Source organism: Canis lupus, chromosome 38, assembly GCF_048164855.1.
Source record: "Canis lupus baileyi chromosome 38, mCanLup2.hap1, whole genome shotgun sequence".
Lineage (NCBI taxonomy): Eukaryota > Metazoa > Chordata > Mammalia > Carnivora > Canidae > Canis > Canis lupus.
The window spans coordinates 1661153-1675504 of record NC_132875.1 but is presented as its reverse complement, the minus strand read 5'-3'; the positions used below and the strand labels follow the sequence as shown (position 1 = coordinate 1675504).

Genomic DNA, 14352 nt, shown 5'->3' with positions numbered 1-14352 from the left:
CCCCCACCCCGAAAACCTCAGCATCCCCATGTGTGACTCTGGCCGCAGCTCGGCATTAATTGGTCTCAGTAAAAGCACTTTAAGGCGCGGATGAAAGCGGCTCAGGGAGTTCAAAGCCAGACAGGGCTTTTGGGGTGAGAAAGGGTGGCAGCCGTCTGGGTGACAGTGGAGGGAGATGCGGCGTCGGGCGCGGGAGGTCGGTGTGCAGGCCGCGCAGCTTCCCACTGCTCTCCCTTTCCGTCCCTTGTCCCTCCCTCCCGACTGCTCCTCCTGGGGGACGGCTCCCTGCAACCGGGGGTCTCCTCCCGTCCCGCCGCCAGGCGACCTGCCCCATCCCTGTCCCTCCCGCACGCCGGGAGGTATAAGGCCCCAGGGTCCCTGGAAGAAGCTCGTTTCCAACATCACAGAAGACCAGAGTCCCTGAAAAGGCTAAGTTGCTCTTGATCTGCCTGCCTTTCAATAGTTAGACGCCCCCTTGGCTTCCACAGCGCCCCCCACCCCGCCCCCCTGCCAGATCGGGTCCCTGCTGAGCCATCTCTCCTTGCATCATCCGCGTGTCCTCCTGCGGGAGGCGTGGCCGTCACCTCAACGCCCTTGGGTGGCCTTGGGGCCGGGACAGGGAGACAGTTGAGATTTTTGGATGGCTTTGTCGGGAGGCTTTCCTCCTGGAAAGAGGTGCCAAGGGGGTGGGTGGGGAGAGCGGGAGCAGGTGCCCAGAGCTGCCGAGCTGCTGTGTAGGGCCCCTGGGGAGACGCCGTCCCTGGGCTGGTGGGCCGGGCTCCGCACCGGAGAAGCTGAAGTCTGGAAAGACCCTGTGGTGCTCGGAGCTCCTCTGTGACCCCTAATGCCACGACGGGGCAGTGTGAGCTCGCGCACCCTGGGAGACGGGGTGCTCAGCACCTCGTAAGGCAGCCCTGACGCTCGGCATGTCTTCCTGCCGCCGAGACCACCCCAAACTGGGCCAGGCAACCCTTTTCAGCCCACACCCTTCGGGGGTCTCGTGCCACCTGGCCCCCGCGGGCCTCCCCTGAGCATTGTGGGGTGGGGGGGGCGTGTGGGAAGGAGGAAGCAGGGCGGGGGGTGGAAAGCAGGGACCCTCTATCCCTCGGGCTGGGCCTCTAGGCCTCCTGGCAGCCTGGCCTCCTGGGCCGCACCCCCTCCCGCTGTCCCGGCAACGCGGAAACAAACAAATCCAGGGAGCTGGGAGTGAGAGCAGGCCCGGCGGGCTTCGTGGGGAGGGAGGCGGAGGCGGCCCGCGGGGGGCAGGCCAGGGCCCCGGGCACCCAGGAGGGCCGCCGCGCAGGCTGTGTTGGGGGCACCCGCCGGCGCCATCAAAAGCAAATGTTATTTCGATAGAGTCAACGCCGAAGATCCACGGGACGCGTGGAGTAGTCCAGTCCGCACGCGTGGGACAGGTGCGGTGCCGTCCAGCCTGAGGCCGCGCTCCGAGCCCAGCGAAGGCCCCTGGAGAGGGGCCCGGGGTCCAGTTCTCAAGGACCTTCCCCTCGGGTGCAGAAGCGCCTGGAGCTGCCCCCTGGCCCGGCCCGAGGACTCACGAGCTCTCCTGCCCTCTCGGTGCTCCCGGCACACCCCGGGTGCCTCCAGAGCCGTGTAGACGCTGCTTCCAGGGTCGGGGGCACCCCTTCCCCCGCTGCCCTCCCCCACTGGACGGGGAAGACAGCCCCGGGGAGATGAGACGGCAGAGGCCGGCCCCTCCGTGCGCCGGGGGAGGGTCTCCGGGAGGTGAGGGCCCGAATCCTCAGGGCTCAGGGGCCCTTCATTCTTCACATTGGTCACCAGCCCCCCTGCAAACTCTTCACAAGGCGGCCTGGGAGCGGGCAGGGCCACGCGGCCCAAGGAGGGACCCCTCTGCGCTGCTTGCCTCGGGAGTCGGGGGCCCTTCTCCTGGGCTCGGGGAGCCTGGGGTGGCTGCCAGGGGCTCGGGGAGCCGCAGGTGTCAGGAGCTCTCGGCCACCAGCCCCCACCCGGGCCTTGGTCCCTAAGCCCCAGCCCATGCATGGACCGGCCCTCTGTCACCCACCCAGCCACCCACCCTGCCTCGTCTGGACTCCACAGTCCCCCCCACACCACCTGTGCCCTTGAGCCCCTGCTCTTCTCGCCCCACTGTGGCCTCACCGGGCTGCCCCCGGCTGAGAGCTGCTGAAAGGCGTCAGCCGCAGGGGCCTCTCGCTTCTCCCACCAGCCCACTGACCGGCGCCTCGGGGCCCCTGCCCGTCCCCCCTGCTGGTCCCTCCTGACCGTACCCCCTGCCCACACCCCCTACCTGTCCCACCTGCCCACCCCCTCTGTCTGCCCCCCTGCCTGGCCCCCCATGCTTGCCCTCCTGCCCATCCCCCCTACCTGCTCCCCCCTCCACTGCCTCTGCCTGCATCCCCTGTCTGTCTCACTTGCCCAACACCCTGCCCACCCCCCACCCATACCCCCTTGCCTGTCCCCCCAGACCACCCCTCCTGCCCTCCTGACTGTCCCCCTTGCCCACACCCTCTGCCCATCCCACCTGCCCAGCCCCTCTCTATACCCCCCTGCCAACGCCCCTGCCCGCTCCCCCCTCCACCGCTCCTGCCTGCCCCCCTTGCCTGTATCCTCTGCCCATCCCCCTTGCCCATCTCCCCTGCCCATCTCCCCCTGCTTGCCCCCCCGCCTGTCCCCCCTGTCTGTCCTGCCTGCCCAACCCCCCTTCTCATACCCCCCTGCCTGTCCCCCTGGCCCTCTCCCTCCTCCAACGCCCCTGCCTGCCCCCCTTGCCTGTATCCCCCTGCCCATCTCCCCCTGCCCGTTCCCCCTGCCTGCTCCCCTTGCCTGTATCCCCCTGCCCATCTCACCACCCCCCCTGCCCCCCCGCCGCCCGCCCCCTCTGGCTGGCTGTGCTGGCCTCATTCCAGGTCTTGAGCCCAGGTCTCCAGATTCTGCTCCCGTCTTAGGGCAGAAGCCAACGGAACCGCAGCTGCGGGGCGTGCACGGAGGAGGGCAGCTTCCCCTGTGGACTGCGGGCGCCTCGGGGAAGGCCCGGGGCCCTTCGGAAGGTCGCGTGTTGCCCACAGACGGCGGCCTGGGCCCTTTCTGTCTCCCGGGCTCGAATGAGCCATCTGGCTGCCATCCCCATCGCCCTCGCTCTCCCTGGGGCACGGACAGACCTCAGCCCGTCCCCTGCATCTGTCCAGACCTTTCTGAGACTGGAAAGAAAGCGGTGGGGACACGGGGCGTTTGGGAGTGGAGACTGGGTGGGGGGAAGGCAGGGGGCTCCCGGGAGTGGCCGCTCTCCCTCTGCAGAGGAGGGGACTGTGCTGTGAAGGCCCAGCGGGTACCCCAGGGCTCCTCCTCCACCACCTCCCCCCAAACCCTGCAGGGCTCAGGGCATAAGGCAAGAAGCCTGGCAGCTTCATTTATGGGCCGCAACCTGCAAGGAGGTGGCAATTAGCCCTCAGTGGGTCAAAGGAGAAGCGCAGTGTGCCGTGCCTTTTGAGGCTTGGAGGGGCCCCAGTGCGAGGTTCCTCAGGAAGTTAAAAATAGAGCCGCCCTGCGACCCCGCAATTGCACTGCGAGGGATTCACCCAGACACAGAGATCTGAGGGGCACCTGCACCCCAGCGTTCACAGCAGCGAGTCCACAGGAGCCAGAGTGTGGGAGGAGCCACGAGGTCCACCAACAGATGAAGGATAAAGATGTGGCCTCGATGTAGATTAGACTATGCAGGTATTCACGGTGGAATGTTCCGCAGCCGTCTGAAAGGACGAACGCCCGCCATCTCCGTGGAGGTGGACGGAGCCGGAGGGTATTAGCGGAGCAAATAAGTCAGAGGAAGACAAGGACCCCACGACCTCACTTCCACGTGGGATTTAAGACACAGCGCAGAGGAACGTAGGGGAAGGGAGGGAATGAAGTCACCAGAGAGGGAGACGAACCGGAGCGAGTCCTCACCGTAGGGGACACACCGCAGGTCCCTGGGGGTGCAGGGGAGGCCTGGCGGGGCGCTGGGGTCCCTGGGTGACGGGCACGCGGTGGGACGGGCGCTGGGTGTACAGGCAACGGATGGACTACTGGACACTGCATCTGACGCGAACGATGCACCGTATGTGGGCCAAGTGAACTTCTTTATTTAATTAATTTATGTTAAAGGTTTTATTTGTTAGAGAGAGAGAGAGAGAGATGCGAGCGCACAGCAGGGGGAGCGGCAGAGGGAGAGGGAGCAGCAGCCTCCTGCTGAGCAGGGAGGATGACCTGGGGCTGATCCCAGGACCCCAGGGTCGTGACCTGAGCCCCAGGCAGGTGCTTGACCACTAGCTGAGCCCCCCGGGCGCTGGGGCCACTTGAATTTAAATTAAAAAAAAAAAAAAGGTGGCTGTTATTTTGGAGCATCTATGCCCTCAGGCTCCCCCATGTGCATTCCCTAGACTCCCAAACCAGGACCCTCTGCTGTGCCTGGGCTGGGGGGGGGGGGACCCGTCTTCGTGCGAGCCCCCCTGAGGCTGCCGCTAACTCCTGCATCCCCTCTGTGCCCCCCACTGTCACCTGGGGCAGGGGCTGGGCTGGCGCCGGCTCAGGGGTGCAGCAGGACCCCCCGGGGTTGCATTTGTTAGGGGATCGGGTCGTGCAGGTGGGCTCCTGCACACCTGGAACTCCTTCCCTCCCTGGGACCCTCAAGTCACATGTGGAGGTACGTCGTGGATACGATGACGACGACACCAGGTTGTCCTGGAGCAGAGGGATGAACATCCTGGGCGATCCGGCATTTAGCGGACGGAGACGGAGGTCCTTCTGTGTCATAAATAAAACCTCATTTTTTGGGGTCCCCGTGAATTGTACTGAAACTCGTGTCCTACACCTGAGCAGCCCGTCCTAACTCGAATCCCAAACTCACATTTAACAAATCCCAAGCTCACCCAGTGGGAGCCCCAGCCCCGCGTGGGTCTCAGCCGGGCTTCGGGTCTCCTGCGAAGGACAGCAAACCCCAGCCCCCGCCGTACCCTGACATGGACCCCGACCTCAGCTCCTGCTTTCCGTCTCGCCCGCTCTAGCCTCCGTTCCCCTCCAGGCCTCAAGTCCGACCTCGAGCTCGCTGGCGACCCCAGCTAACTGAGCCAGCCTTGCACCCCAACTCTGCAGGGGCCAGCCAGGACCCAACCCACCAACCCTACCCCCGGGGGGATGGCACCGCAGCCTTCCCTTGCTGGCCAGCCCTCGTCGTCCTGGCCCATCACTGACCCTCTGCACCTTTACCCTGTGGCCGGACCTGCTGAGCCACAGGCTCACGGGCCCTTTCCTTGGGCCCCTCTGGATTGAGAGTCAGGATGCCTGGGTGTCCCTCGCATCAGCAGGGCCGCAGCAGCACCTGCCCTTCCCGGGGTGCAGGACAATCCCATAAACCTCAAAATAAACACGGAAACAAGGATATTCATTGGTGCATCTGGCAGGTCCCAGGGCACCCTGTCATTGCCGAGAGTGCAGGGGGAGAGGTTTGGGGCGCAGAGACGCGGGGATTCCCTGTGCTTCCTGGTTGGGCTGCCCTGAGCCTGGAGCTCCGCCCACGGCTCCTCCTCGCCCCTGCCCTCGCTGTGCCCCTGTGCCCCCTGCCCCGAGGCAGGGGTGGGGGGGGCCTCCCTGGATTCCTCTGAGGAAGCTGAGCTGCTGGAGCCGGCCCCTCAGGACCTCATGCCCACCATCGTGTGACACGGGGCAGTCGTGGGGCCTCCCTGCCAGCTCCCACCTGCCCACCCCACTGGGCGGTCCAGGTCACGGGGCCCTGGTCTGCCTCCCTGGCACAGAAGCAAGGACACCCGGTGATCCCTGAAGCACGACGTGGGGCACATGGCACGCCCCCTTCCCTGGCCCTCCTGGCCCTGTACTCTCCAGCGTCCCCTCACCCTCCACACACCCCCGGCCCCCTCCACGCACCCTGGCTCCTCTCCTCCCAAGCCTCTCTGGAATGGGGCCGGTTCTGCAGGGAGATGGGGGCTAGATCCCCCCAACACCCCCGCGGCCAGGGGTCCCCTGCACTCAGGGCTGACCCCACGTCAGGTGTGGGTGGGGGACACTTCTCCCGAAGGGCACCCCTCCCTCTTTCAGCTCAGGAAGCCTGACTCCCTTTGAAGGGCCAGAGGCCTGGAGGGGAGGTAGGCTGGACATTCCTGGGTCCCTTTCATGTGCCTGGGCCTTCCCTCCAGCCTCTGTCCCCTTCCCTGTGGCCCCTCCCCAGGGACCTCAATTTGGGGGGGTTCCCCGAGGGTCATGGGGGAGCTGGCTGGCTGGGGCCTGCAGGGGAGGCTGGGTGCCCCGACCCAGGGGCTCAGTGTTCACCGCCTGGCCACCTCCTTCCCCAAGCCTGACTCTCCTTCCGCTTCCCCATTTCCCCCCGGGGAAGGAGGCAACAAATGAGTGGTGAGGGGAGCCCTGTGGACGCTGTGAAATGGGGCGACTGTTGTTACCCCGAGGATGGGGCCAGGAGGAAGTGCAAGTTTAAGAGGTGCCTAATTACAAGTCCCGCTGGCCGCCCTGCGCCACTCTTGGGATGGGGAAGAGCTTGGGTGAGGGCCGGGTAATGCCTGGGTAGGCCACTCTGTCACCCCAATAATTAGGGTTCCCGGGGCTCCTCCCCAAGGCGGGGACCAGGCCCCCTCCCTCCTATAGAAATAACTCCGGCTCTGGCCCAGCACTCATTGCACCTTCCTGCCACCCCGGGCAGTGTCTGGGCCCTCACCCCCCCCATCTGTCCCCACACGCCCACCACCACCGGCCCGGGATAGCCAGCCCCGGCGGAGGAGACACCAAGCCTAGAGACATGGGAGTTCGAGGAGCCTTCCACCTTCTTCTCGTGTGCCTGAGCCCAGGTATGGGGCTGGGCACCCGCGGGGACGCCCACACGCCGCCGCAGGGCAGGGACAGGGCAGCGAGGGGCCCGCAGCGGGGCCTGCACGCGGTCCAGACGCCCCCCGGCTGCCACCCGGCTGGGGTTTGCGAGGGGCCTCTCCCCAGGGCAGCCCTGTGCCTGCAGGTTTGGGCGCGTGTCTCCGACGGAGCATGTCTGTGAGCCTGTGGGGCCCACACGTGTGAGCACAAGCTGTGTGCGGGGTCCAGGCCTCACCGGAGGGCCGGGCCCTGGGGCTGAGGCGGGCGGCAGGCAGCAGCGACGCCGGGGGCGCTGATGGGGAGCCGGGAGCAGCCACCCCCAGGCCTGAGCCCAGGGCACGGAGTCGGGGCGAAGGCAGGGTCGGGTGCAGTGGGAGTGGGCGCAGCAGCGGCGTCGGGGGCAGGCCCTGTGCCCTGGGAGTCCCCGGGCCCAGGATGGAGCCGGAGGAGGGCACGGCTGGGGGAGGCCTCAGGAGTCCACGGGGGGCTGCCTGGGCGGTGGGGGGCCTGGGGCCGGGGGGAGGGAGACCCCGAGGGCAACACTGCATCACCGCAGCCTGCAGAGCCCCCTCGGGACCTGGACAGGGAGGTGCTTGGCGTGGCCGTGGGAGGACAGACCCTGCGGGGCTCCAGCCCCCCCACTTTCCTCTCCCGCCTGCCCCCCAGGGGGAGGGTTAGGAGCTGTGGAAGCAGCTTGAGAAGTCACAGGGATTTCCAGGCCGAGAGTAGACACCCATGGAGGGTGTGGGTGCGGAGGGTGCGCAGCCCCTGGGGCCCGCCCCTGCCCCCCCCTCCTCCCCCCTCGCTGCCCCCTCCAGGGCTCCTGACCAGCTCTCTCTCCCAGCCCGGCTTCCGCCCCTCTCCCAGCCTCTCTCCTCTCTCATGCCCAGAGCACTCCCTTGGTGCCTCGGCAGGAGAGACCACGGCCGTGAGACACCAGAAACAACTTCCTCAGGGGAGCGTGAGGGGGTGTGGAAGGGCTAAGCCTGGGTGGAGGCTGAGAGGCGAGGACGGGGCTCCTGCAGGGCGGAGGCTCCCTCACTGGGCCTGTCCTCCTTCCCAGCCCCTTCCCTGCCCGCCGAGCCCCTGCATGCGCCCCCCCCGCCCCAACACAGTCCTCAGGGCTGTGGGCTGCTCCGCCAGCGCTTCCCCAGGGTGGAGCCTCTGCTCTCCACGAGCCTGGCTCCTCCCTGGCAGTCCTCCTGCTGCCCTGGGCCCTGGCAGGGAGCCCCGGGATCCTTATCTCGGGAGCTAGTTGTCTTGGCCCCGGGGCTGGAGGAAGCAGCACCACATCCCGTTAGCGCCCCCGTGCTGGCCCTGCCAGGGCTCCTAGGGGCAGGCTCAGGGATCCCCGAGGCGTTGGGGGCGTCGGAAGGGCCCTGCTGGCGCCGTAGGACCACGCGGAGCTGCTGCAGGGAGGCCCCAGGCCTCTAGGACTGCGAGTCCTCTGGGTTAACACGCACCTGCGCTTGTGTGCGGAGGTGTCCCTGTCTGGGGGGCCAGGAGGCTGGGACTGCACGGGCTACACCTGCCCTGAAGGTTCGTGGCTGTGACCGCGTGTCCCTGCACCTGGGCGACGCTCTCTAACCAGAACGTGGTCCCCAGAGAGACGGACAGAAGGGCCGAGTGGCCTGCGGCGCCGAGACCAGGGCTGGGCGCCCGGGGATGGGCTGGCTGTCAGGAATCCAGGAGGAGAGCGGGCCAGGCTGGGCTGCGGCGCCCGGGACGGGGAGCCTGCCTGCCCTGCTTGCCAGGTTGGGGCCCGGCACGCCCCCTCCCCTCTGCCTTCCTCTTTGGGTCCAACCGGTTGGGGCTAGTGCTCGCCTGGGGCTTCAGGGTAGGGAGGGCAAGGAGCTCAGGCCTGGGCTCCCATCCTGGCCGCTCACCAGGCTGACTCAGGGCGCCGGGGCTGCTCGCAGTGGGAGGGGCCCCACCGGGGCGAGCGAGCCAGGGCGGCTGCACCCGAGCCACACCGTGGAGCCACACCGTCGCACGAGGGGCAGGACGCGGCGTCCGCAACGCCGTGTCATCACGCGAGGCCCGACGGTCCTGCAGGTGCCTGCGGCCATGTGCCCGGCACACGCCATCACTCACCATCGGGCACAGCCCGGCTCTGCTCACGGCGGCCCCCCTTCACGCACAGGCGCAAAGGATGGCTCAGGGCCCTGACACGGCCGGGCACACAGCCACAGACGCGCGCTGTCCTGAGGAGACATACAAGCGCGTCCAGGCTTTTGCTCCTTGGGGCTGCAAAGGGACCCTAGAGGCCGTGGCTCCATCCTCCTAACTCCAGGTGCGCCTCACCTGGCCCAGACAGAGGCGCCTTTTAACGAGCTGGGCTTCTCCGGCGGGGCGTTTAACAACTCTGGTTGCTTCGCGTGTTCACACACACGCGCACACACGCACACGCAGCCACTATGTAAGATACTGCCTGGCCGTACGCCTGAGTATCGCCGCAGCACACCAGAGGAGCCACGAATACTCATCAGCACACGACACACGCACGTGCACGTCCTCACACACACATACACGCAAGCATACCCAGCGGCCATACACATCCACGCAGGATTCGGATGCAATCGCAGAACACAGACGTGCGTACGCAAGCATGCACAGACATGCACAGAGACCGGTCCCTGCGTTCACGCACGTGCACGCGCTGAGCCCAGCCCCTCCCTCCCGGGGGACTCCACTGAGGGTGCTGGGGAGACGTGCTGAGGCTGACCCCGCCCCCGGCCTTCTCCCCTAGCTCTGCTGTCCGCTGTGCGGATCAACGGGGACGGCCAGGAGGTCCTGTACTTGGCAGAAGGTGACAATGTGAGGCTGGGCTGCCCCTACATCCTGGACCCTGAAGACTATGGTCCCAACGGGCTGGACATCGAGTGGATGCAGCTCAATTCAGACCCCTCACATAGGGAGAATGTGGTGAGTGCCAGGCCTGGGGTTCCCCTTCCCCTACACTTCTCGGGTCCCCCTGGGGGGCATACACCCTGTGGGGTGGGGAGGAGGGCAGATAAGCAGATGGAGACCTTGAACTTGCCCCATGGCCTCTCCGGGAACGGGGCGGCAGGGAGGAGGGCTCTGCAAACCCAAATCACAGGCCGCCTTCCCCCTCGGGCCCCAGAGGGCACGGGAGGCCTCAGGGCCATCGCACCCGCGCCCATCTGCTCCCACTGGTTCACTACGAGGTGAAGGGGTCAGGGGTCACCACGACCTTCCTTACCCTCCAGAGAGTCTCAGAGAAGCCCCGTGCGGTGCTCCCGGCGCCCGCGTCACCATTCCCGCCTTCTCCTTCTCTCCACAGTTCCTTAGTTACCAGGACAAGAGGATCAACCACGGCAACCTCCCCCACCTGCAGCAGAGGGTCCGCTTTGCAGCCTCGGACCCCAGCCAGTACGACGCGTCCATCAACCTCATGAACCTGCAGGTGTCGGACACAGCCACCTACGAGTGCAGGGTGAAGAAGACCACCATGGCCAGCCGGAAGGTCATCGTCACCGTCCAAGGTACGGCCGGGCGCCGCCGGGCGCCCCCTCCCCGGACTTCCGAGCCTCTGGGCTGGGCCCTGGCTCACACTCGGCCCGTTCTCTGCAGCGCGGCCTGCGGTGCCCATGTGCTGGTCCGAGGGCCACATGACCCGTGGCAACGACGTGGTGCTGAAGTGCTTTGCCAACGGGGGCACCCCGCCTCTCTCCTACAAGTGGGCCAAGATCAGCGGGCACACCCACCCCTACCGCGCCGGCTCCTACCACTCCCAGCACAGCTTCCACTCGGAGCTCTCCTACCAGGAGTCCTTCCACAGCTCCCTGAACCAAGGTGGGACTGAGCAGCGGCGGGGGAGAGGGGGTCAGAGGCAGAGACTAAGAGCGAGCGAGGCTGGAGCCCCGGCTGCACCACGGCTGGCGGCAAGACCCGGGCAGGCGGCTGCACGTCCCTGCGCCTTGGCTGCCTCACACCCGAGAGGAATTGCACCGTGTGAGGGCTCCGTGGGACGAGGCGTGGGAGGCAGCTGGCACGGGGACGAGTGGGGTGGTGCTCACAACCGAGCAGACCACATCAGAACTGGGGTGGGGGGCCCTTTAGATTCCTCTGGCCCATCTTTGTCCTCACGGTGCAGAGAAGGACAGCGAGGCCCGGGCAGGGAACAGCTTTCCCTAAGGTCGCAGAGGGAACAAATGCTGCCTCTGCCTGGAGAGTGGGGCGGATCTGTGTGTGTGTATGTGTGCGCGCGTGCACACACACGCGCTGCACGCGCATACACCCTCCCTCCTTCCGCCCCCCCTGCAGCGGCCTAGGCCGGGCCCTGAGTCCGGGCCTCGCCGCAGCCCCCGGTGCTCCCTCAGTTTCAGGTCTGAACAACGGGGACCTGCTGCTGAAAGACATCTCGAGCGAGGATAATGGGCTCTATCAGTGCACAGTGGCCAACCACGTGGGCTACAGCGTGTGCGTGGTGGAGGTGAAGGTCTCAGGTAGGTGTGGGGGCAGTGCCCCTGGGGGCCCCGGGACCCGAGGGCGCGGCTGGAGGAAGCTGGGCTGTACCTGCAGCCTCGGGGGCTCTGCTCCCCACCTCCATGGGGCCTAAGGCTCCGCTGGGGCAGGCCCTGGGAGAAACGTGCATGTCCCGTCCTTCCTCACGGGGTGTCCCAGGGCCCTGAGATCCCGGGGCCGGGGATGGGGGGGGCTTGGTCTCCCACAGAGGAGCTGCCCGCACCTGACTGTCCGCTTCTCTCCACAGACTCCCGGCGCATAGGCATGATCATAGGCGCAGTGCTGGGCTCTCTGCTCATGCTGGGCTGTCTGCTGGTGGGCATCTGGGGGCTCGTCTGCTGCTGCTGCGGGGGCGCCGGGGCCGGCGGCGCCCGCGGTGCCTTCGGCTACGGCAACGGCGGCGGGGTCGGCGGAGGGGCCTGCGGCGACTTGGCTAGTGAAATCAGGTAAAACCTGATGCATGCTGCATGCTGCCGAGCGGCGGGGACCGGCGCCCTGCCCCTCCTCACCCCTGCCCGCCACCCCCACCCTGCCCGCCATCGCCAGGAGTGCTGGGACCGCAGCATGTCGTCGGGGCTCCTCTGTCCCCCTCCCGCGCCAGTCTTCACCTCCACTCCCCTGCCCTCCGTTTCCTCCTGTCTGTGCGCCTGTCTTTCCGTCCTGTGTAGACTGTAAGCTCCTGGAGGGCAGGGCCCGTGTTCTGCGTGTCTCCCCTTGTCTCACGCCGGTGACGATTCTGGACACGCTTACTTGAGAAGAGTCCGTAGTGAGGATAGTGCTAATAACTTACATTAGGAACCAACTAGAAATAAAACTAGGACCAGACTAGTCGTGCTAATGGCTGCAGTGCCCTGGGGACGAGGACGAGCTGGAGCAGGAGGTGGAGGGGCAGAGGTCAGGAGAAGAGGGAGCGAGAGGGCCGGTTGGTGCTAGCGAAGGACAGAAGGACAGGTAAGGCGAAGGACGCAAGGACAGGTAAGGCGGCTCCTCCGGGTCCCCCCTCCCTCCCCGCGGGGCGGGGCGGGGGCACCCGCGGGGCAGGCCTGGGGGAGGCGGGGCAGGTGCAGGTGCAGGCGCGGAGGCCGGGCGCCGGCGGGGAGGCGGGTCCCGCCAGGCCGTGCCCACGCCGCGCCCCGGGAGCGCGCTCACCCGCCCGCCTGTTGTTTCCACAGAGAGGACGCCGAGGCGCCCGGGTGCAAGGCCGGCGGGCGCGGCCGCAGCGTCTCCCACCTGCTGGGGTACCCGCCGCAGACCGTCAGCCGCTCCCCGCGCCGCAAGTTCGCGCCCCCGCCCTGCGGCGGCCCCGAGGACGTGGCCCTGGCGCCCTGCGCCGCCGCCGCCTGCGAAGCGGGCCCCTCCCCGGTCTACGTCAAGGTCAAGAGCGCCGAGCCCGCCGACGGCGCCGAGGGGCCCGGGCAGCAGCGCACCGACGGCCTCCTGGTGTGAGCGCGGCCACCGCTGGGGATGCGCTCGGCTCGGCTCGGCTCGCCCCTCGGGATGCGCTGGGCCTGGCCCGCGGCTGGGGATGCGCTCGGCTCATCGCTGGGGATGCGCGTGCGCCCGGGGCCTCCAGGCCTCTCCAGGCCTCTCCAGGACTCGGGGCCTCCCCTGGCCTCCCTGAACCTCCGAGCCTCCCCAGGACAACGGGCCTCCCCGGGCCTCCGGGCCTCCCTGGACCTCTCTGAGCCTCCGGGCCTCCCCAGGACAACGGGCCTCCCCAGGACTCCGGGCCTCCCCGGGCCTCCCCAGGACAACGGGCCTCCCTGAGCCTCCAGGCCTCCGGGCCTCCCCGAGCGTCACGGCGCCTCCCCGGGGCCCGCGCGGGAGTCAGCTCACCTGCCGGGGCGGGAGCGGCGCGGGCGCGGGGGCGGGGCGCAGGGGGAGCGCGGGCGCGGCCCAGGGCCCGGGGCGGGAGCGCGGGCGGGTGGGGACCCGCTGGTGGCGGAGCGAGCCGAGCTCCCGGCGGCAGTGTTAGCACAATAAAGCACCTGTAAGACCTCAGACTGCGCTGGCTGCTGTGCTTCCCCCCCGCCCCTCACCGCCGAGGCCACGGCCACTGCCCCGCGCGCCCCCGCCCCCAAGGCGGACGAGGGGAACCGGGGCGCTGCCCGAAGGACCTCCCCAAGGCTCCAGGCCCTCCTCCGCGCTCTTCCTCCCCCCTCTCGGGGGTGGGGGGTGTAGGCCTTCCTTCTCCACCGCAGGGAAGGGTTTGGAGTCACACCCTGGGGTAGAAAGACCTTCCAGGGCATCTAACGCAGCTGCCCCGCACCCCGGTCCCCCGTTTAGTGGAGATGGGGCACCCATGAGGTGCCCGGTGCTCTCCAGGATTTGGTCTTCTGCAATCCCTGCTGTCGTCCTGGGAAGCCCAGCCCCGTCCCCCTGCGCAGATGAAGACCCCGAGGCCTGAGGGATGGATGCCTTGAGCAAGGCCGCGAAGGTAATAAGGCAGGGGTTGGCTGATGCCGGTGTTGGGCGTGTTCGACTCCAGGACAACTCCAGGACGCCAGGCTGTTTCTCTGGTGTTTGGATTCCTCCCCGCCCCCCGCGGGCCTGGCAAAGGGTGAGGCCGCAACCCCTCGCTGCAACCCCTCGCCGACCTCCAAGGGCAGCTGCGTCCCAGAGCGCTCCATCTGGCCCCGGCTGCCAGAGATGTTTCTTCTCTGGAACCCAGTTTTGGTGGCTGAGAGCTTCTATCCCTCGGTCCCAGCTCTCCTGTCAGGGAGCCCTAAGCATCACATTCCAGGTCCGCTGCCTTTAGGGGACCAAGCGGTTGTAGTCCCCACGGGGTGGCCGCAAAGGCGGCAGCTGGTGGTGGGCCCGGCCTGGGGGCGGCGGGTCTCCTGGAGACCGTGGATCTGCCCGCGGCCACCCGGCCACTTGCCCGCTGACAGTGCGTCTCTGCCCCTCGAGGCCTCCGGTGCTCCGTGCTCCTTCCCTGGAACTGCGGGACGTGTGGGCAATGGGTGGACCTCGAGGTACCCTGGTTTCCAGTTTCTACAC

General features: G+C 67.7%; 1 protein-coding gene across 1 annotated transcript; it reads left to right on the top strand.

Annotated features, from left to right (window-relative positions):
- Positions 1-6599: 6599 nt before the first annotated feature.
- Positions 6600-13243, top strand: VSIG8 (V-set and immunoglobulin domain containing 8). The gene is made up of 7 exons (XM_072815014.1): positions 6600-6845; positions 9614-9789; positions 10169-10370; positions 10459-10680; positions 11208-11333; positions 11600-11798; positions 12525-13243. The coding sequence occupies exons 1-7, from the start codon at positions 6797-6799 to the stop codon at positions 12796-12798; spliced, it is 1248 nt and encodes a 415-aa protein (XP_072671115.1). The 5' UTR covers positions 6600-6796; the 3' UTR covers positions 12799-13243.
- The last annotated feature ends 1109 nt before the right edge of the window (positions 13244-14352 follow it).

Bases quoted from the DNA above. Each gene is read 5' to 3' on its own strand.
- VSIG8 (XM_072815014.1), top strand. From the start codon at position 6,797: ATGGGAGTTCGAGGAGCCTTCCACCTTCTTCTCGTGTGCCTGAGCCCA. The intron at 11,334-11,599 runs GTAGGTGTGGGG...TTCTCTCCACAG, and splicing joins GGTGGAGGTGAAGGTCTCAG to ACTCCCGGCGCATAGGCATG. The intron at 11,799-12,524 runs GTAAAACCTGAT...TTGTTTCCACAG, and splicing joins GACTTGGCTAGTGAAATCAG to AGAGGACGCCGAGGCGCCCG.